At 40.8% G+C, this 22,955-nt stretch overlaps 1 protein-coding gene across 1 annotated transcript in view; it reads right to left on the bottom strand.

The window, feature by feature from the left end:
- LOC132397529 (scavenger receptor cysteine-rich domain-containing group B protein-like) overlaps positions 1-22,955 on the bottom strand; it is a 56,649-nt gene that overhangs the window by 7,947 nt on the left and 25,747 nt on the right. The window contains exon 4 of the mRNA XM_059976378.1: positions 3,116-3,129. Within this exon, the coding sequence (XP_059832361.1) occupies positions 3,116-3,129 (14 nt within the window). The remainder of the gene's footprint in view (positions 1-3,115; positions 3,130-22,955) is intronic.

The following is a 22,955-nucleotide window of genomic DNA, read 5'->3' as shown; positions in this document are numbered from 1 at the left end:
GTCATTTGTTTATCGGTCCTGTCTGAACTCCCACATTTATCAAAGAGAACACAAATTATTGATGGTTCGTGCGTATTAATCAATCAACATTACACTATATCGCACCGAATGGTTTATGTTGCACCCATGCAAAAAGGCTAAATAAATTAGAAGCAAAATGGTATCTATCTCCCGATGCTTTTGATGTAACGTCCTTCACTTGCATAGGCTTTTTAGTTCGATTACTTTGGGCTCTCAGTGCAACTGCCGTTCTTTTTGCTGGATTCATTATCACCCAGAGTTGTTGGTTTCAACGATACTCCCTCTTGCTCAGCATGCAGGTCACGCTAGCTGAAGTTTTTCATATAGAAAATAAAACATTTCGACGTTCTTCGTCCATTTTGTTTCGGATTACACAGCCTAATGCATATAAGGGGGGGGGGGGGAATCAGCGTTTCCTGCAGTGCAGAGAGAGGTCGAACTGCGACTCGGCAAAGTGTTTCCAATGTGCAGTAGAATGGTGACTGAAAGAGAAAATGCAGCAGATATGAGGAGAGAGAACCGGTTGGGAATTTGTTTGCTGTAGCGAAGCAAAATGGAAGACGTACATTTTCCAGGCAGTCATTTTTATTGTGTCAAATTAGAGTTGGATGTGCATTTGAAATATTAGACTGAGGATTTTGAAGATATCAGACTTGACGAGGAACAATATTGTTAGCCAAAGATAAGCTTTTATTGTTTATTTGTGTTTGTTTGTTTGTTTTTCTACTTTTTAATTTTGCAACATCTTAATTTATTGGATGGACAGAAATTGTAGTCAATGTGGTAAACTTCTCCCACTGGCAGATACTGTGCCAAACTCCATGCCGGCTGGAAATGCAGCAGGTGGCAGATCTTCCCATCAAGCGTGAATTGGTTGGAGTGGCAATTGCACCCACTGAAAGGCGTGCAGGTAGTAGAGGTGATAGAGCGGAGATAGTCATCCATGTAGATCGGTGACTGACAGAGGAGGCCTGAATGCATTAACGTAATGTGCAATGGAAGATGGAACAACGCAGATTCACAGAGAAGTGCAGTGCAGAAGGGAAAATTTAAAAAAAAAGAGAGATTTGATCCTAAGTTTAGTATGATGCTTTGGGAAAAATGCAGGTAAACAGAGAAATCAAGATATCATTTAGTATATCCAGAATAAAATATATTTTTATCTATTGTTGGGCATTGCTTCAGACCATATTTTTTACTCTGTGTGACACAACCCGTGACAGTTTCATTGATAGGACGGTGTTATTAAAATCTACTGAGAATTATGACTTCAAAATATTTGGCAGTGGCACACCAACCCTTTACAAATTTCTACGTCAACACACAATGTCTCAAATGTCAGCAAACCATATACAACTGAAAATGAAGCTTGATCGTTGTTTTATTTTATTAATCTTCAGCTCGCTGCATGATTAAGATTTTTTTTCAGTATAAATCTTCAGTGTAAAATTTTAGTCTGAATTGTCCAACATGTCCAGTTAGAATGTTTTCTTTTGGATTTTGGACTCTACTCAGTTCTGTCCTTTAGCAGAAACTGCAAGCAACCACACTCCTGCATTACGTTAATAAAAGTTTTTCAACATAAATAAGCATCGTATTTAGCTTACGGACTATTTGCAAGTAATTATTGAGAAGCAGTAAATGAACATTGTGTTTAATATCTATTCATTACGTTTTCTGTATGCAAAAACTGCTTGCAACGTTCTGTACCAGCAGAGCATCGACTCTATAAAACATTTATCTGCAAAAAAGTGAGCTGACAGGAAACACCTGCTGTTGTGTGCAATCGGCACGAATCTCTCCTTTATCTTGTGCTCGAATTATTGAGAAGCCGAATCTATGTTTAGTAGGATGCTGCATTCTGATTCAGAATGGTTTATACTAGAACACGAGAAGACTACAACACAGTAGAGGAAATTCAGCTCTTGTTGCTGTGTCTGAACCCTATATTCATTAAAAAAGTACCAAACCCACACTAGCCCATAACCGTCTATTTTTCTTTCATCCATGTGTCTGTCCAAAAGGTTCTTAAATATGCCTAATGTTTTAGCCTCCAGCACCACCTCGGAAGATCATTCCAGGCACCCACAACTTCTATGTAAAAAATTACCCCTGATGCCTCCCAAAAATTCCATCCGTTAACTTTGTACATATGTCCTCTGCTGTTTGCGATTCGTGCACTTGGAAACAGGTACTGGCTATCCACCCTATCTATGCTACTCGTAATCTTGTAGACCTCTATCAAGTCCCCTGTCATTCTTCTATACGCCAAACAGAAAAGTCCCAGTTCTGCTAACTTTGACACATCAGACGTGCTTTCCAATCCAGGCAACATCCTGGTAAATTTCTTCTGCACACTATCCTATAATGAGGTGAACAGAACTGAGCACAAGTTTCTTAGTGTGGTCTCACCAGACATTTGTAGAGTTGTAACATGACCTCTCTACTCTTGAACTCAATCTCCCTATTAATAAAGAGCAGCATCCCATAGGACTTCTTATCTATCCTATCAACTTGTGCAGCGACATTGATGGATGTATGGATTTGAACCCCAAGTTGCCTCTATTCATCCACACTCTTACGTAACCGACCATTAACCCTGTAAACAGCCTTCAGGTTTGTCCTTCCAAAATACATCACCTCACACATCTAGATTGATCTCTATCTGCCATTTTTCTGCCAAACTCTGCAGCCTGTCTATATCTTCTTGTGAAATTCGACAACCGGCACCGTCATCTACAACTTCTCCAATCTTCGTGTGATCCGCTAACTTACTCAACTATCCTTCAGCCTCCTCATCCAGGACATTTATGAAAATCACAAAGAGCAGTAGTCCGAGGATAGATCCTTGCGGAACTCCACTAGTGCCTCCAGGCAGAAAGCTTTCCTTCCACTATTACACTCTGCTTTCTTCCTGTAAGCTTTTTTTTATACAAACAGCCAAGTTTCTACTGATGCCATGCCTCATGACTTATCTGGTTGAGTCTCCCGTGGGCGAACTTGTCAAATGCCTTGCTAAGTTCCATGCAGACCACATCTACCGCCCTACCCACATCAATGTCATTTGTTACCTCTTCAAAAAACTCCATTAGGCTCGCGAGGCAGGACCTTCCTGTTATAAAACCATGTGACTATCCTTGAGTAGACAATACATCTCCAAATGCTCGTAGATGCTATGATTAATACTGCTTTCCAATAGTTTGCAGACCACCGACGTATGACAGACCGGTCTATAGCTCCCAGGATTCGCCATATTACAATTTTTAAACAGGGGAACTTAAATTGTCATTCTCCACTCCTCCGGCACCTCCCCTGCAGCCAAAGAGGATTCAAAGATCATAGCTACTGCTCCAGAGATCTCTGCTCTCATTTCCCACAGCAACCAGGAGTATATGAACTCCGGACCTGGGGACTTATCAATCCTGCTGTTCTTATGAAGATCCAACACTTCTTCTACCTTAATCTCCACATTGTTCAGCTCACAGGCCTCTTCAATTTCGACCTCAACCTTATTAAGCTACTTTTCACTTGTGATTACTGAAGGAAAAATATTCAGTTAGGACCTCGCTAACCTTCTCCGCCTCCAAGCAAATGTGGCCTTCTTTATCCTGTAGCGGCCCTGCCTTCATTCCTGTTATCCTTCTGATCTTCCCATATGCATAGAACGCCTTGGGGTTCTCATTAACCCTATATGTCAAGGCCTTCTCATGGCCCCTTCGAGCTCTCCTAAGTCCTTTCCTAAGCTCTTTGCTGGCTACCCTTTATGTCTTATGAGCCTTTCCTGCTTCCTATATCTAACATATTCTTGCTTCTTCCTCTTGGCGAGTTGCCTCACGTGTTTCGACAGCCACGGTTCCATTTTCCTACCACGTTTTTCCTTGCCTCAGTGGGACAAACCTTTCCTGAAAACAGCCCAGCACAAGTGGTTCCTAAACTTCCTCCACATCACCTCTGTGCTTTCACCCTTGAACATCTGTTTCCAAATTACTCTCGCTAGTCCCTGCCGCATCCCTTCATAGTTAACCCTTCCCCAGTTAAATACTTTCCCATTTTGTCTGTTTTTCTCCTTTTCCATAGCAATGCTGAAGCTAAGGGAGGTGTGGTCACTGATCAAAATGTCCCCCACCAAGTGGTCTGCCACCTGACAAGGTTCATTACCCAGAACTAGATCCAGTATGGCCGTTCTTCTCGTCGGTCGGTCCACATACAGTGTCAGGAGACGCTGCACAGTTTAAGAGGACAGCTAAGAAGACCTATGGGATGCTAGGCTTCATTAATAGGGAGATTGAATTCAAGAGTACAGAGGTCATTTGCAACTCTACAATTCTCTGGTGAGACCGCACTTCACGTGTTGTGTTCAGTTCTGGTCAACTCATTATAGGAAGGATGTGGAAACAATGCAGAGGCTGCAGAGGAGATTTACCAAGACGTTGCCTGGATTGGAATACAAGTCTTCTGAGGCAAGGTTAGCAGAGCCGGAACTTGATAGAGGTCAACAAGATTATGAGAGGCATAGATAGAATGGACAGCTAGTACCTGTTTCCCAGGGTACCAATAGTGAACACCAGAGGGCTTATGTACAAAGTTAAGGGAGGGAGTTTATGGGATAAATAAAGATGATTTTTTTTACACACAGAGGATTGTGGGTGCTTCGAATGACTTTCCAGGGATTGTGGTGGAGACTAATACATTAAGGCTATTTAGGAGCCACTCGGACAGGCACATGGATGAATGAAAAATAGAGGGTTACAGGGTAGTGTGTGTTTTGTACCTTTTAAAGGAATATCTGGGTCTGCACTGTATTGAAGGCTGAAGGGCCTGGACTGTGCTGTAGTATTCTAGTGTCTATTGTCTTCTTGAACACTCCTGGCAAATTCAGCCCCATCTATCCCCCTTTCAGTAAGGAGGTACCACTCAATATGAGAGAAGTTGAAATTATCCATAATTACAGCCCTGTATTTCATGCACTAATCTAAAATCTGCATAGCCCTCTATATTCCTTCTTCAGGACCTCTCTATGTCATTGGTCCTCACGTGGTCCACGACATCTGGCTGCTCACCCTCTCTCCTGAGAAAACGGAGAACTCGATCTGTGGAATCGCGGACACAGGCACAGGGAGGCAACAGACCATCCGGGATTCTAGATCTTTCCTACGTAACCTTGTATCTGTTCCCCTAACTATAGAATCCCATATCACTACTGCTCTCCTCTTTTTCCTCCTTTTCATCCTGAGCAGAGGGTTTAGTATCGGTGCCAGAGACACGACCACTGCAAAATTTCCTGGTAGGATGTCCCCACCAACATTAGCCGACACATTATATTTAATGTTGATGGGAACGGCCACAGGGTGTTATGCTCTTTCTGTCTATTCCCCTTTCCTCCCCTTACAGTTACCTAGTTATCTGCCCCCTGACATTTAGGGGTGACTGTGTCTCTTTACTTCCAATCTATTACTGCCTTTGCCTCCGGAATGTCAAGCTTGGGCAACGTGTGTTATCTGATTTAGCCTCCCAACCACGGTCACGTCAAGCCATGGTTTGCAGGTAGTTGGTGGTTTTTACAATCAGTTTCTTCAAATACGAATGAATCGGCTGATCAATGGCCAGGGTTACCCGTCCCTTATACAATCATGAATTCGAGACAACTAGGGTCTCAGCTCCAAGATGTGAATGTAGCCTTCATCAATGTAGCATCATCCGGTAGAGGATCTCATGCGGCACAGATTAACCTCGACCGTTATCCAGTTGCTGTAGGCAGATTAAAAGCAAAGATCAGACTCTTTGAATATTGGAATCAACTAATTTCTACACTCAACTCCTTGTTATATCTAATTCCACTCTCCTTGTTTCTCTGAACCCACTAATTTCCAGACTGTAGTTGCTTGTGGCTCGCATCCACCCACTCTTGAAACAAACAAATAAAAATTTGGTAGGATATTATCCTGATCTCATTCCTACATGGAACACCAGTATGTGTGCAACACTTAGGTTTAATCAATAATACAGACATTTTCTGTCTTAATTCGCAGACTTTATGCTGACAATCTTCGCCGAGGTTTCACGAAAACCTTATCCTTATTTTTCGCATAATTTCAGTCTTCCGCCTTCTGCATTGGTATGCATTAAGCTTTACAATTGTCAATGTATATACGTAAAATTAGTACTACAACAGTGTGCGATACTGTTCCGGCGGCTCAATTAGCGGAAGTACCAGCACAAAGCGACAATACTTCACGCAGGATGGCGACGCCTGTTTAAAATTACAGAAAGGAGAAACGTGCAGAACATTTTTGGGATGGCCATATTGGAAGTAGGTCAGCGCTGAGAGCAAAAGTTTCAGGCTTTGGCTCAAGCTAGGCTTCGGCTGGAAATAGACGTTGCCTCTGGGTATGTTTCTGTTAAGAACCGCATATTATTGCTTCTTACTGTAGCTTGTGTAGGGAAAAAAAATGATGTTCTGTGTTTGGCATGCCGGATCCACATCAGCGTCAAGCATCAGGGTGGTTTTTGTTGTCATTCAGTTGTGATGTGTTTTTCAGAAGGCATGACAACCTTGATATCGAAATCCATCTGAGTTTTTACTATGGTTGCTGCATCTTCATGTTGAACAATGTAAGAATGTAACAGTCGCCTTCCGTAATAATCAAAGGATAACGTTTGATAAAACCAACATTCATCCAATTGAATACCCTCTCAAACTTTTCCAAAACCCCTGGGCTTCATTTACTTCTGTTAGGGTGGCAAAACGCTAATAAAAATGAATGAGAGGAACTACTATATAAGGGAATGTATTCACTTTCCGGAGTTAGAATGTCACAACTCATTCATTCCTCCTGCGACTATGAAGCTGAATAAATAAATTATTTTGCAAGTGTTGCATACGCCGTGGATACCTTGTGACTGCCACATGAACGCGATGTAAATGAGGCTCTGCTGGGCATGATGTAATGGCCTTGTGATGGTGGAGTGATGTAATTTTCCCGCCAGCGAGAGGTCATGTGATGGCCTGTTTTCGCAGGTATAAAAAGAGAACGCTTCCCTGTGACATAGGTCAGTTCGTGGCTGAAGTCGTCAGTGACTCTGGTCTGCTGCAAGTTGAGAAGAAACGAAAAGGTTACTAAGAGTTGAAGAAGCTCGGTGCTGTTGGATCTCTAGATAATTGCAAGTGTGGCAGGAAGGAACTCAAGAATGAAATTTCGAGAGCCAGGAGGGACCACGAGAAGACCTTGGCAAACAGGATAAAGGAAAACCCCAAGCCATTTTAAAAGTATGTGAAGAGTGAGAGGTTGAGCCGTATGACAATCGAGCCCATCGGAAGCGATTGTTGCAACATGTGCATTAAGCCGTAGAAGATAGCAGGACAGCTAAGTAATCAATGCTTTGCTTCAATATTCACCATTGAAAAAGACCATGGAAATTGTGGGTCTTAAAGCAGATCGAAACACCTGAGTTCATTAACATTAGGAAAGAGGATGCGCTGGAATTTTGAATGCTGAACCAAAGATTACAGTAATACGATGTGGTTGTAAATCAATGTTCAATACCGTGGAAATAATATCGACAATGTCATTCCAAATTTTTTTTTCAAAAGCGGACATGACCAAAACGTATGAGTTAAAGAAGCTATCTCAGAATGACATCTGTCACATATAGGATTTATGTGGGAATAAAAACGATCCAATTTATTCTTGGACATATGAACCCTGTGCACAACTTTAAACTGTATCAACGAATGTTTAGCACATATGGATATAATAACGAATTGAAGAAATTTATCCCAATTCTCAATAGGGATAATAAAGTTGTTTTCTTTTCCAATCATTTTTAATGTTATAAAAGGCCTCTGAACGTATATTCATAATTATATTGTAAACATTTGATATTACACCTTTCTGAAAAGGATTTATTTCTAACAATTTCTCCAAAATACCCGAAGAATCAATATTTGGAAAGGTAGGAAGAACAGTGTTTAAGATATTCTTAAACTGTAAATATCTAAAAAAAATGAGATCTTGGCAAGTTATATTTATTAGAATATTGTTCAAAAGACATAAAACAATTATCCAAAAATAGATCAGAAAATCATAGTAATCCTTTACTCTTCCAAGCTGAATATGCTTGGTCCATAATAGAAGGCTGAAAAAAGAAACATCCTATGACTGCAATTTTTTTTTCTACTCATCTATGTGAGATTTTTGGGAACGAAATACTTTCAACCTCGCGCGAGAAAGACAAAACTCAGCGCACTTCAGGGCTTTTGCCGGCCCCAGAACATCAGGCAATATCCAGCAATTATCTGTTTTCATCGCTACCAGACCAACGATCTCCTCATTAAAGAAGCTCGTCGGAGAGGAAACATGGAATATAAGAGTCAACCAATTCGTATTGTCGAGAACTTTGGTCTCCACATTCTGAGACTTCGAGCCAAGTTTAAACGAGTTATTAAAGAACTATTCAATCGCGGATTCAGGCCTTCCCTTCGATATCCAGCACACCTCCGTATTATTCATACTAGTGGAGACAAAAGTTGGTTTAACTCGGCTTCAGAACCTCAGAAATTTATTGATGACCTCCTTGTGGTTTCGACTCCATCTGGTTTGGTGTGATTACATTGGTAGAGAAGTAGATTTTCTTCATCTATTATTTTTCTTGACCGTTCTTACTTAAGTCTTAACTTGTTTTTTTTAAAATATTTTGTTTGCGGGTAAGTTATTGGGTAAAATCTTGTCTAACTAGTATTTTTTCCAAACACTTGTTCATATTATTTTGTTTTGGATTATTACACTGAGGTAAGCTTATCAAATTTTGGTGGAATGTTTTTTTCTTTTCAATATGTATAACTTTAGTTAGTGGTGCCAAAACATTTCCTTTTTCGTAATTGATGCAAAGTGGAGCTGTTCATGATGTTGAAGGAACAGGAAGAGAGATTATGGAGTGATTTTTTTCTTTGTTTCTGTAGAGCTTTCTGCTGCTTTTCGATAGCGTTCTTGCTCTGGGGCTTGAGGGGGTGGGGGGAGTGTACTCTGACGCCAATATTTTTCATATAATCTTTAGACATTTGTATTATTCAGGACGTGTTTCTCTCCAGTTTTTGTTGTTTTATACTTTTGCCCCAGAGCTGTTACTTGAATTTTGGGCAATGATTATGCCTATTATCTTCTACTGCTTTTAAATGGAAATAGTTAGACCGTTGAATTTTGCGAGCTGGAATGTTAAGTGATTGAACCTTAACGGTGAAAGAAGGAAGGTGTTTTCACACCTTAAACAGCTTAACGCAGCAATTGTTTTTGTTGCAAGAAACACACATTCTAAGTACTGATAACTCTCATCTTATGTCAAGATAGGTGGAGCAGCAGATCCTTTCAAATTTTCAGTCTAAGACTATGGGGTTTCAATTCTTCTAAATCAGAATTTTCCCTTTGAGCTTCATAGTAATTTATCAGGTACAAATGGCTGTTTTATTGTTGTTACGGTGAAATTATAAAACACCCCGGTAGTCTTGGTTAATTTACAAGCCCCAATTCGGATGATGTGGAGTTTTCCGATTGTTTCTACTCTTTGTTGCCTGAGCTGAGTTGATATTCACTCATTTTGGGTGGTGATTTTAATTGTTGATTAGATTCAGTTTTGGATTGATCGTCCTCTGTTACTAGATTACCAAGTACATCTGCATTATCATCTCAGTCTTTATTTTCTAATTATGTATCTCTGATGTCTGTATGTATCCAAATGTGAGAGATTACTTTTCACATGTCCATCATACTTTCACTAGAATTGATTATTTCCTAATTGATAATCATTTGATTCCATCTGTTCGCTCTTGTTACTATTGGAATATATTGATTTAAGATCACACCCCAGTCACGCAGTCTGTAATTCTTCCTGGATTCCCCAAATATAAATATTGGCGTGTGAATCCGACCTTGTTGTCAGATAATGATTTGTAAAATTTATGGAGACCAGATAACTTTTTTTAAATACTAACACGTCATCTGAAACCTCTAGGCAGGTTGTTTGGGACGGTATGAAACCATACCTAAGGGGTCAAATAATTTCATATACTGCGAATTTGAATAGAAAGACCGAGAAAGTTATTTGTAATAGAAAGCTATTAATGCTGGTTAATCAAATTAAAATAATAGACCAACTATATGTCCACAGTAAAAATCTGGAGATGTATAAGAAACGAGTGGAACCTCAAAGTAAGTTTCACCTTATTTCCACTCTCGTAATTGAACGTCAACTTTTGGAAAGTAACAGCCGGTTTAATATCCATGGTGTTAAATCCGGCATTTTTTTCAGTCAACCAACTAAGACGCTCTAACGTTAAACAACATATTATGAAAATTTGAATTGACAATGGGAACATTACCTTGAACCACTCTGAAATTAATGTTACATTGTCTGAACCGTTGTTACTGGAGGAAATAACATCAGCTATTACTGTACTGCAGTTTGGTAAATCTCCTGGACCTGATGGATTCTCTGCAGAATTCTGTAAGTCATTTTCCTCACTACTTTCACCTCAACTAATGTTAGTTTTAACTGACTCGTTTAAACATGGTAAATTGCCAGCATCATTTAAGGAGGCAAGTATCATTCTTTTAACGAAAAAAAGGTAAAGATCAAACAGAGAGTTCCTCGTTCAGGATTTCTTTGCTAAATTTTGATGTTAAGATTTTAGCTAAAGTTTGGGCCCATAGATCGTGGAATTTTACCGATAATTACTTCTGAAACAAAGCTGGTTTTAATTAAAATCGTCTTACTTTTTTTTAGTGCACGGCATCTATTTAATATTTCATGCTCACCTTCAGCTGGGATTCCTGAATGTGTCAATTCTCTAGATGCAGAGAAAAAACATTTGATCATGTGGAGTGGAATGATCTTTTTGCGGTTTTAGACAAAAAAATAAAAGATTTTGGACAAAGTTTTAATACGTGGATAAAATTGTTACATTCACAATCCACTGCTTCTCTCTTCTGCAATTCTCAGCAATCCAAACGTTTTAATCTTAAACTTGACACCCGGCAAGGGTGTCCTTCAAGTCCCTTACTTTTCGATTTGGCTGCAGAGCCACTGGCGATTGCGTTTTCAATTTCTGTGGAATTGACAGAGATTTGGGGGGGGGGGGCAGAAGGACGTTGAGCACAACATTTCTCTTTATGCTGATGATCTTTTACTTTTTATGTCAAAAGTAACTAACAGCTAATCCCCAATCTCCTTAACAAATTTAGCTAGCTTTCCAGATACCATCTTAATTTACATAAGAGCTAACTTTTTCCAAAAATAGTGAAGCACAATTACTAGAATTTTATGACATATCTTTTAAAGTAGTAAATCATTAATTTATTTACCTTGACATTATATTAACAAGAAATTATAAGCGTTTTTATGGAATAAAATCACTAATTGTTTAAATCATACAAAACAGTGTCACCGTCCCTTCTGGCAATCGACCACCTGGCTATTTTCCTCAAGTATTCGGCCACAATTACTATGTTTAATTCCCAATCATTCCTAGGTTCCATTAATGAGAATCACCTGCTTTCCATCAGCAAATGCTGTATAAAAATCCGGTGACCACAACAAGGAGCTGCCATTTGGTTGGTCGACTCATGCACGGGTAACCTCGTTCCATGGTTCTTATGTCTATCAGTTATCGTCTAGCATTGTTCCCGAATCCTCTACTGAAACTAAGACTCCGGGTACAGACTCCCTTGGCACCAATTCCGCGCTCGCTACGACCGTAACCCCCCCCCGCCGCCCTCCCGACTCAGCCTCCGCGCCCGTGTCCAACACTTGTGTTTGTTCCACCGCCACGTCCTTGCAATAAACAGAGGTCACAGTCGTCTCCCTTGTGCATGTCTTTGATAGGTCGAATTAATGTTGTTAAAATGTATATCATTTCTAAATTTTTGTACTTATTTCAATTCTTCCCAACTTTTTTTTTGTTTGATTCGGTAGATTCTATTATTTCGTCCTATCTATGGAAGGGCAAACATCCCAGACAAAATAAAGCTCAGTTTCAAAAACATAAAAAGCGTAGGTAGTCTGGCCTTGCCCAATTTTCGTTTATATTTCTGCGCAACCCAAATACGTTGTCTTATCTTTGGTATTACGTTTAAAATCAGTCTGTCTGCTGAATATGTGTAACAATGGATTTGAACTTTAGTAAGAATCTCTCCATCTCCGCAATTCATGGATCCGCACTTCCTTGCTGTTTGCCTGAATCAGTTGTTAATCTAGTTATCAGACACAATCTGAGAATATGGGCTGAGTTCGGAAAATATAATGGGCTTCACAGCTTTTCTCTCTCAAGTCCTGTTCTACATAATCATCTTTTTCAGACTTTTATGCAGGATATAACTTTTCTAGACTGGCAGAGAGAGGGTATTCGGTGCTTTGAAAATATTTTCATAGATAAGCGCTTTGCAATGTTTGAGCAATTTTCTGTAACGTGTTGCTCACCTAACATTTATTTCTTCAGATATTCCCAAAATAGTCATTTTATCAACCCGTTAATGCTAAACTTCCCTGAGGTTCCCGGTAAAAATGTGGATTTGTTCCTTCGTTTGAATCCATTGGGTAATGGTTCAATTTCTACTTTTCAAGATATTTTAACGATGTTGAGGCGAGACTCCCTTGACTAGATTAAAACTGCCTGGGAGCATGATTGAAATTTTTCTTCCGTCCGACGATGTTTGGAATTCAATTCTCCAGTCAGTTATTTGAATTTCTGTATGTGCTCGCCACTGCCTTTAACAGTTCAAGGTAGTACTCAGGGCTCATATGTCTAAAACTAAATTGTTCCGGTTCTATCACTGTTGCGATAAGTATCAAGGGGGCGCGGTCTCTCTTATTCATATATATTGGACTTGTCCTAGCTTGGAGAAATTGTGTAGAGATGTTTTTTAAAACTTTATCTCATGAAATTATTTACTATTTGGTACCTAACACTCTGATTGCTCTTTTCGGTGCTTTCGGAGAGGTAGGCATGAATTTGACTCCGACTTTGTGTCATATACTGTCATTACCCTCTCTTTTGCAGACATGCAGTCTTTCTTCGGTGGACAGACTTTATTCCACCCACTCATGCTCATTGGCTTCGAGATATTATGTCCTGCTTAGACCTTGAAATGGTTCATTATTCACTTCTTAAGTCGGACATAAATTTCCAAAAGGTATGGGGACTTCTTCTGAATATTTTCAAAAGTCCCGTTTATATTAAGGGATCATACTTCCCATTTATTATTTTGCATTTTAATTCCTTACTTCCAGCTTCCTACGGTTAAGATTTACATTTTTTCATGTGTAAAGATATTTTAGATTAGGTAGTAGGCAATATTCCTACTTTTTACAAATGCAGGTCTGTGGTGATGCAGTTCTGATTAACCTTTTCAAATATCGTAAAGTTGGCTTGGAGTTGGAACAGGGAGGATGGGTTGGTAACTTACTTTATACGACTCTACCATGGATGCTTTTCTTAACTGTTATTAACTGTACTTTCATATGTTTATTTTGCACTGCATAAACATTTTACTCTATTTTTTTGTTTTGTTGCATTGTGAATACATAAAAAATAAAAAAAAATATAAATTGTATTAATTGAAGGTATTAAAAAGCAAGAAATCCGAACCTAAATTAAAGTAGAAAGAGAGAAACTGTGTAAGAGAGAAATGCATATATAGTCACACACACACACACACACACACACACACACACACACACACACACACACACACACACACACACACACACACACACACACACCGTGCGCGCGCAGGAAAGTAATGAACATTCAGGGGTGAGCGAGCGAAAACATCCCAACCTCCAAAACCATACACGACACTCCAGTACTCCAGCTTTCAATTCTTCTGGGCCAACGTATAAACTGACCAAACCCTGAGTAGTACCACTTTGGAGACCCGGATCAGGGCTCAGCCGGAAGCCTCTCTCGATCTCAACAAATCGGTTCTGCGCTTGAAGTGATCCAGTCTCTCACCTGCGTTACGTATTTGGGCATTGAAACTCTTCTGCATCGGCTCCTTTCCAAATCACTCACTCCAAGTCCAGCACATCTTGGATGATGATATGCAAATCAGAATAGCTCTCATTCAGACATGTCCATGCAGGGCCTTCTTGACTGTTGTGATGAGCCCACACTCACTTTGGAGGAGGAACAACCCCTTTTCTGTTTGCGTAGCCTTCAAACAGAGAGCATGAACATTGATTTTTGAAACTTCAGGCATAGCCACTCTTTCAGAATTTTCCAACCGCATTTCCTTCTTTCACCTGATCCCTAGCCTTTCACCCGTTTCCTCTAATGCTCTTTACCATTTTCCTTCTTCCATGGTTTTTTTCCTCTTTAGATGCCCCCCTTCCCCTGCTATATATCTCTTTCTCCAGTTAACTCCCCAAATTATTAATTCACCATTCTCTCCGTTTCACACATCAAACTTTGTTTCTCCTTCTCCAACCCACATCTTCCAACTCAGACTCCACCTCTTTCTTTTTTTAACTCTATTCATCTCGAAGGTTCCCGGTCCAAACCATAGACTGTATTCTTCTCCATAGGTGCTCCCTGGCCTACTGATTTCCTCCTGCATTTTATTTATGTTGCCTGGATTTCCGGCCTCTGCAGGTTTTCTCCTGTTTATGTTATTCTATTGAATCCCCTTTGCAGCACTTGTAATGACTTCATATTGGAACAGATGTTTTTCACTTTATCTCGTGTTCTTGATACTTGCTTCCTTATTTTATTATTACTGCAATTTCACCATCTCAAGCTGGTGAAATCTGATGCACGGACAAAGACAAGCACACTGAATTCAAAATTTATATGGAGCAATACATTGACTCTATCCAGCAGAGAAGAACACGCAACGTTGATTGTATCAGTGACCTTGAGGTAGAGATGGTTGAAAATATGAAGTTTCTAGCTGTCAGTAATTTGTCCTGATAAAAGGAATTTGAAGTGGAAATTCAGAGATGTCGTAGAATTTAAAATAATTGAAATTGTGTTTCAAGTAAAAACTGGACAGTTGCCACAAAATATCCAACGGTTGTTAAAAATAAGAGAAATTCAATAAGATTTGAGAGGAACATGTATATTTCAAAAACAAAGGAGAGGAACAAGTGTAAAAAAAAACATTGCATTTCAGTCAGAGGGGCGAATCTAAGGAACAGTTACAGTGAGAATTTAAAAACATGGACCACACATAATGTTTAAAACTTTATTTAAAATTTATTTAATGAACAAATATATTTTAAAAAGCACGATTTAAAATGAATGTGAATAATGTAAATAAATTATATTTGGAATTCGATTTTGTGTTAGAAATTATGATTTTTTTTGATGTGATAATTGACGCCAAATATGTTGTTGTATAAGTAAGAGGGGTGGGCGTAATAAGCTGTAGCTTTAGCCTACACCCTTTCGGTATGTTTTAAAGTATAGCTATGTTGTCTGTTGCAATTTTGTACAATGAAATTATCGTTATGACATCCTCGTTGTAAACGATACTTTTGGTTATGATTGTACTGACCGAAATAAATTAGTTTCATTAATTTATTCAAAAAAATCTGCAGTAACAGTCCGGAGAGTTGAGGCAATACTGAAATTCTCATATTATGGTTTCTAAAAGTTCTTAATTCAGACTGAAACTGCTGTACTGTTTTGAACTTAAACGTTCAGAAGCACCTAACGTTGTTAAGAATGAATTAGCTAAGTATACTCCGGATAGTTCCCTTGGGTAGCATACAGAAGGTCCTATTGGAGAGCTAACAAAACTCGATGTACTCTTGTATTGCAAATTGCTGTGACGACTGTTGCAAAGCGTTTTGGGATCAATGACCAGGGCTCAAACTGTTTTAAACTAATTATAGTACGTGTCGATACCGTTGTATATGCTCTTATTCTAAATTCCGGCAACTTTCGATGACATGTGGAAATATTTTCACGCAGGTTAATTGGAGTAGGTTGCTTACAAGAAAAGGGGATGACAGGTAAATGGAAGACCTGCCTTTTGAAAAGTGAAATCGAGGTGGATCAACGGAGGCATGTTCCTCTTGGATTGAGGATAGTTCTATTGGTAGTAAGGATAGCTTTGACTAGAATTAATAGGTCCCTGGCCGGGAAAAGTAAAGAGAGGCAAAGAAATGGTACCGGCTGTCTGGTATTAAGTAAATGACTAAGAAAACTGAGAGATATTCAAGAAAGACAATAGGGGAACTACATGCGTCAACACAGCTATAACAGGGAAGGTTATGGTGTCATCGGGTATATCACTGTACTATGTAATACATCAGAGAGTGCATTAACTTCCTCTGCTCCACTACGTGGAGCGTATTATTATTGATATGACTATTGTTATGAGTTCTAAACAGATCTGATGGAAATGGGGTTCAGAGTTAACGCTCCCGCCCCTTCCCAGGAATTATGCTGCCTAAGAGAGAGAGAGAGATGAAGAACAGAGGGAGAGACATCTGCTACAGATACGAATGAGACGGAGACAATTGATTCATTTATTATGGCTCTTCACTAATTATTTACTTTTCGCTACAAGGACATTTCTTTGCTCGTTAACATTGCTGAGGAGACAGCAGTAGTGGCCCAGTTTGATGGACATAGACATATTGAGTTGATGGATGGCTGATGCTCCGTCAATGGGGATAAAAGACAGGAATGGGGAGACACCCCTCAGACACACCAGTGGACACTGGAAGAGTGTTGTTCACCCACAGCAAGGTGGGGTCTCAGAAGACCGAATAAGGTGATCGATCTCAAAGATCACCATGTGACTGCAGGGCCGGTAGGGGCTTCTGTGTGTGTTCACTCATGCCAGAGTGACGAGTCCACCACAGAAGAACGGTCTAACCGAGAATGGAGGGGTCATAACCGAATGACCACAACGGTACGATGAAACAAGAAGATAACCGAATGTTTGCCTACTGCAGCTGCTTACATCTCTCTCGTTCTCACTCTGTCTCTGTCTCTCTCTCGCTCTCTCCAACATTTGCAACACAACAACAGCTACCTCGACGCGAACTGAACTGAATTTTATATTCTTCTATGACAATTCGTTTACCCCTAGAGTCTAGGGTTGGGCAAACTACGGCCCGGGGGCGAAATGCGGCCCGTTAAGCTTTTTAATCCGGCCCGCAGAAATTGATGAAATTATATTAATAAACCTTGTTAATGTTTTTCCCCGCAATTCTGGCATTTCCCAATAGATGACGCACGCTATATACATTTGTGGCGACCCATTTCCTGGCACATCCGAACCGGCTCACAATTAGCCAGCGTTCCGGCTAAGGGACATATCCTGCGGGGATTTGCGAGCACAGAGCTTTGGAGCCTCTGCGCCACGGGGGGCAGGTTGAGGGAGGCTTAAAAGTGAGGCTGGGGATTTCGAATTAAGTTTTTTTCTTTGACTGCAGTTACCGACTCCGTGTCGTAATTTTAGCGCTGCATGTAGCACACTGCTACACATTGACCTTTGTTGAGGTGCAGCGTATTACTCCACATTTGCGCTTTACTCTTAGATCGGCTCGAACTATTTGTGTGAACAGGCGTTCAGCGTCATGAACATCAACAAAGCCAGCCACAGATCCAAGTTAACTGACCAACACCTCAGATCCATCCTGAGAATCGCCACAACAAAACTAAATCCAGACTTTGATGCGCTGGCTAAAAATGGAGACCATTAACACTGTTCCCACTGAAAATAAAAATAAGTTTCTTCGTTATGTTATGTAAAAAATGCATTTGAAAGTATTTTTGTCAATAAGCCTTACATGTTACATGTCATTTCTGTTAAGTGATGGACATGAGTAGTGCGCAGGTGCACGTACGTTCTCAAAATAAAAAAATGTGCTCCAGATCAATTAACGCGCTCTGCATACTGGCGCGCTGTCACTGTTCTGTCCTTGTGCTGGTCGTTGTTGAGTTTTGGCACAGGGGACAATTGAATAAGAAGGAGCAGAACAAGTAGACCTGCATCTCCTACCGTTTTTGAAATAAAGACAGGCAGGAGGAGAGTGATGATGATAATATCTTGAAGGATAACAGAATTTTCAGTGCTTTAAAATAATAACTGTTACTATTAAAAAAGCTGTATTTTATTCAATTAATTCTCAGTGTTTTAAAAATCATTTCAATAAATAGCTAAATACCATGGGACTTTAAAGACAGATATTTTGTTGTAATGCATTTGTTCATTTTCAATTGAAATTAAAACACATGTTTTCTACATATCCCATGATATTTTATTTTCTCTTATGAGGTGTATTACCAAAACACTCCGTCCATCTGCTCCTGGTCCGGCCCCCCTGTCAAATATTAGAACACTTTGTGGCCCACAAGTCAAAAATTTTGCCCACCCCTGCCCTAGACATTGATAGAGCTTGTTACTTTTTGTTGATTATTATTCCTACTCTTCTATGATTATTATTGCTAACCTGTGTTATATGTATATTGGCATTTTTGATACTGTATTGTTTAGTTTACTAATAAAAACCTTTAGTTGCACTGCCACCAGACTCCAAAGTATACTTCCATTTCTGCTGGTCTGTTAACCCAGTTACAAGATACGTAACAAATTCGGGGCTCGTCCCCGATATCATTATAAATTTGCTAGGCCGGTGAATCGGAATAGAAGTCCCTTATCTGATCTGGTTGTGTGGATAACCAGACGGGAAAACAGCAGATATGGTGATTGACAATTTTGTAAGGGAACCATCTTCGGGGGCATTGGATTATGCCAGAAAGGCGTAATTGTTGTGTATTTCGATACAGTTGAATCTCTCGGGAGTAAAACCGACGATGAGAAATTTGGAGATACAGAGAACAATAGCTGCGTATTATGTATCCCGGGATGTGTTCCCTGAGAGTAAACCAACCGAGAGGGAGCTTCAGCTATGGTTGGAATCATTAAGTTTCGCCGAGGAGGATCAGAAACGAGAGCATGAGCTATGGATAAGGAAGCTGGAATGGTAGGAGGCAGAAAAACAACGACAGTTCGACAGGGAGAAATGGGAACGCGTGGATAACGGGTAGACCGTGGGGAAAAGTTTAATGTTCGTCAGAAGATTAGGTTGGTACCTCCGTTCGAGGAGACGGTCGTTGACCGGTACTTGTTGCACTTTGAAAAAGTGACCACAAACTAGAAGTGGCTTAGAGATAAGTGGGTGGTGGTGTTATAAAGTGTACTTAAAGGTAAGGCTCAACGAGCATATTCGGCATTGTCTACGGAGGTTGCAGAGGATTACGAGGAAACATAACAGGCTATCCTTCGGGCCTATGAGCTGATACGCAAAGTGTATAGACAAAAGTTCAGGGTCTTAAGGAAGCAGTGGAATCAGACGTTCACAGAGTTTGTCTACGAGATGTGTGTGTACTTTCATAGTTTGTGCGTTGCAGAAGGGTTGGAGGAGGATTTCTACCGCCTAAGAGAGTAGATTCTGATCGAAAAATTTAAAGGATGTGTTTCGGATGGTATCCAGACATACCTGAAAGAGAAGAAGAATAAGTCTATCAGATTCTGCCAAACTAGCAGATGAATGCGCCTTAACCCACAAGATAAAATTTCCCCCAACTAAGAGCTACCAGAGCGGTAAATGGGACGGTAGAGAAAGCCCACCGGCTAAGTCAGAGAATAAGCTGGGAACTAGCAGAAAAGGCAAGGAGGAGGAAAAACAGGCTGGCAAGTAGTTTTCCAGCTTTACGTGTTATACCTGTGGGAAAGCAGGACACATAGCATCTAAGTGCATGACTCTGAAGAAGGAGACATGAAAAGGAAAGGTGACAACGCCGACTGGCTGCATTGAGCCGGTAAACAGATCGATGAGGAAGGTGAGGTCAGATAGAGCCCAAAAGGGGCGGGAGAGGTTTATTTCGGAGGGGATTGTATCTGTGAAGGAAGGAGAAACCTCAGCTTCCTTGCGGATCTGGAAGTACTGGGGCTGTTCAGTCATTGATTCTAAGCAAGGTGTTAGACTTCAGTGCTGAGACCGAGACTGGGGAGGTAAATGTGTTAAAAGGTATCAGAAAAGGGACTGAGGCCGTACCTTTGCACGAGATCTTTCTGAAATGTGACCTGGTATTTGGACCAGTCGAAATAGGGGTGTGCTCGGAAATACAGATGGACGGTGTAGACGTCCTACTCGGTAATGATCTTGCAGGTGGAGATGTGTATTGAGCAGTGAAGCTGACGAGCGAGCCTGCAAGTGCTGAGGACCCGCGCATGGATTCCAAGTTTTATCCCGCCTGCGCAATAACTCGCAGCATGTCTAGAAAGGCGGCTCAGACAGGAACACGTTTAAATTAGTCCAGTTTTGATTTAGCAGAGACGTTTTTACCAACCTTGTATCAAAAGGGGTTACTCAATGAGGAGAAAAAGGATACTGGGGTTCTGGTTGAGGAGAGTAAAGGATAGGAGGTGGATTTACCATCAGCTAGGAGGGAATTTATAAAGGAACGGAGACGTGATGAGGAACTTGTGATATTGAAAGAGACAGCTCTATCCGAAGCAGAAATTGATATGGAACTAGTGGGCTAATACCTGAAGGAGGGTGTTTTAATGAGGAGGTGGAGGCCGACGAATGTGCCAGTAGATGAGGACTGGATGGTGGTAGATCAGGTGGTGGTTCCGAAGGTTTATAGGGTCAAAATTTTGAACCTGGCCCATAAGATACCCCTAGATGGAGACTTATGAGTGAGGATGACAGTAGATAGAGTTGTGAAGGATTTTTACTGGCCAAGTATGAGGAAGAATATTATCGACTATTGTAGAAGGTGTCACACCTGCCAGGTGGTAGGAAAACCAAACCAGGTTATCCCTAAGGCACCCCTCAGACCGATAGCCGCCATTGTGGAACCTTTTCCCCGAATCATCGTGTATTTTGTGTGTCGCCTGCCTAGGAATGCGAGTGGGCGGCAGTAGGTGATAACCATGATGTGTGCTGCCACTAGATACCAGGAGGCTGTACCCCTGGGGAGCATTGAAACTCCCGCCGTGGTAAAAGCACTCATTAAATTCTTCACCATGGTAGGTTTCCCTGGAGAGATACTGTCAGATCAGTGGAGTACCTTCACATCCCTTACATTCCTGCGGCTGTTGACTCAAATGGGGGTTAAACAAATTCTGGCCTCGGCATACCACCCGGAATCTCAAGGAGCATTGGAAAGATTCCACGCGACTTTAAAGACCATGATTAAAACATATTGTCAGGAAAATACTCGAGACTGGGATGATGCATTACCACTTCTGTTATTTGCAGTGAGGGAGACAGTTCAGGAATCTCTGGGGTTCAGTCCATTCGAGCTCGTTTTTGATCACAGGCCCAGAGGACCCCTAACCTTACTCAAAAAGAAATGGTCTAGCACGACCGTGCAATTCAACTTGATTGACTATGTTTTGAAGTTCCGTGAAATGCTCCACAAGGTTTGCGACCTCGCAAAGAAAAACCTCAAAGACTCCCAAACTAAAATGAAGTAATATTATGATATAATAGACGGAGAGCAAGAATTTCAGGTGGGCGATAAAGTTTTGGTCCTGTTTCCTGTAGTTACCAACCCCTACAGGCGAGATTCCAAGGGCCGTACAAAGTGATCAAGAAAATAGACTCTCTCAATTATATGATCGAAACTCCTGATAGACGAAAGCCGAGCCAGTTGGTATAAGTTAATATGCTGAAGGGTTATCATGACGCTAAACCCGTGCCAGTCGTTGCCGTTACGGAAACGAATGAAGCTGTAAGGATTGATAAGGAGAGGCCCGAAAGTTTTGTAAAGATAAACATAGCGCCCACGGGACTAGAGAACTCTGTTATTTTGGCCAACTTTTCTGATAAAGTCAGTCATTTGGAGATTGGGCAAAGAGAGCAGCTGGCAAAGCTAATTAACCGGCATGCAGATTTATGTCCAGATGTGCCAAGGTGGTGCAAAGAAACAGTGCATGATGTTATTATTACTTCAGCCCAGTCTATTAAGCAGCCCGCTTATCAGATGAATTTGGAAAAGAGCAAACAAGTGGAAAAAGAAATTGAGCATATGCTACCTGCCGGTGTTATCTGAGAATCTTCCTCAGCATGGACATCTCCATGTGTGATTGTAGCGAAGTCTCATGATAGTATAAGGTTCTGTACAGGTTACAGAAAGATGAATGTTATCACACAAGCAGATGCATAACCTATTCACAGGGTGGATGATTGTATTGATAAAGTGGGTAAGGCTAGATACATCACCAAGATTGACTTGCTGGAGGGATACTGGTGTGTTCCTTTGACAGGGCTCGAGAAATTTCAGCATTTTCCACACCATCAGAACTCTATGGCTAAAATGTTTATCTTTTTAGAATGGAAAATGCTCCAGGGACATTTCGGAGAATGATTGACTCAGTCATTAAAGGGTTAACGAACACAGAGACTTATATTGATGATTTAGTGGTTTGGACTGATACGTGGGACGAGCACATTGCGGCTGTGGAGAAACTGTTTAAACGAATGTCTGCAGCCAATGTCACAGTGAACCACGCAAAGAGTGAGTTCGGACATGCCACTATCACGTACCTGGGGTATGTGGCAGGACAGGGGCAGCTGGCTTCTGTGCAGTCCACAATACAGGCTATTTCCGAGGTGAGCACTGAGAAGGTTTTTGGGAATGGTGGTGTACTACTGGAAGTTTTGTAAGAAACATTGCGGACATTGCCCTCCCACTTACAAAACTCCTGCAGAAGGATGAAAATGTTGTGTGGAGCAATTCTTGCCAAAAAACCTGAGAGGTTGAAAACAACACTGTGCTGCCACCCTGTGTTAATAGCAGCTGACATTTCGAAACCTCCCTGGTAAACGACGCAAGTGATGAGGCTGCAGGGGCAGTCCTATTGCAGAAAGCTGGGGTTGAAATTGAACACCCGAAGGCGTATTTCTCTGGA

This window comes from Hypanus sabinus, chromosome 1 (genome assembly GCF_030144855.1).
Source record: "Hypanus sabinus isolate sHypSab1 chromosome 1, sHypSab1.hap1, whole genome shotgun sequence".
In the NCBI taxonomy this organism is placed as follows: Eukaryota; Metazoa; Chordata; class Chondrichthyes; order Myliobatiformes; family Dasyatidae; genus Hypanus; species Hypanus sabinus.
The sequence above is the reverse complement of the archived record's forward strand: the minus strand, read 5'-3'. Positions and strand labels throughout refer to the sequence as shown.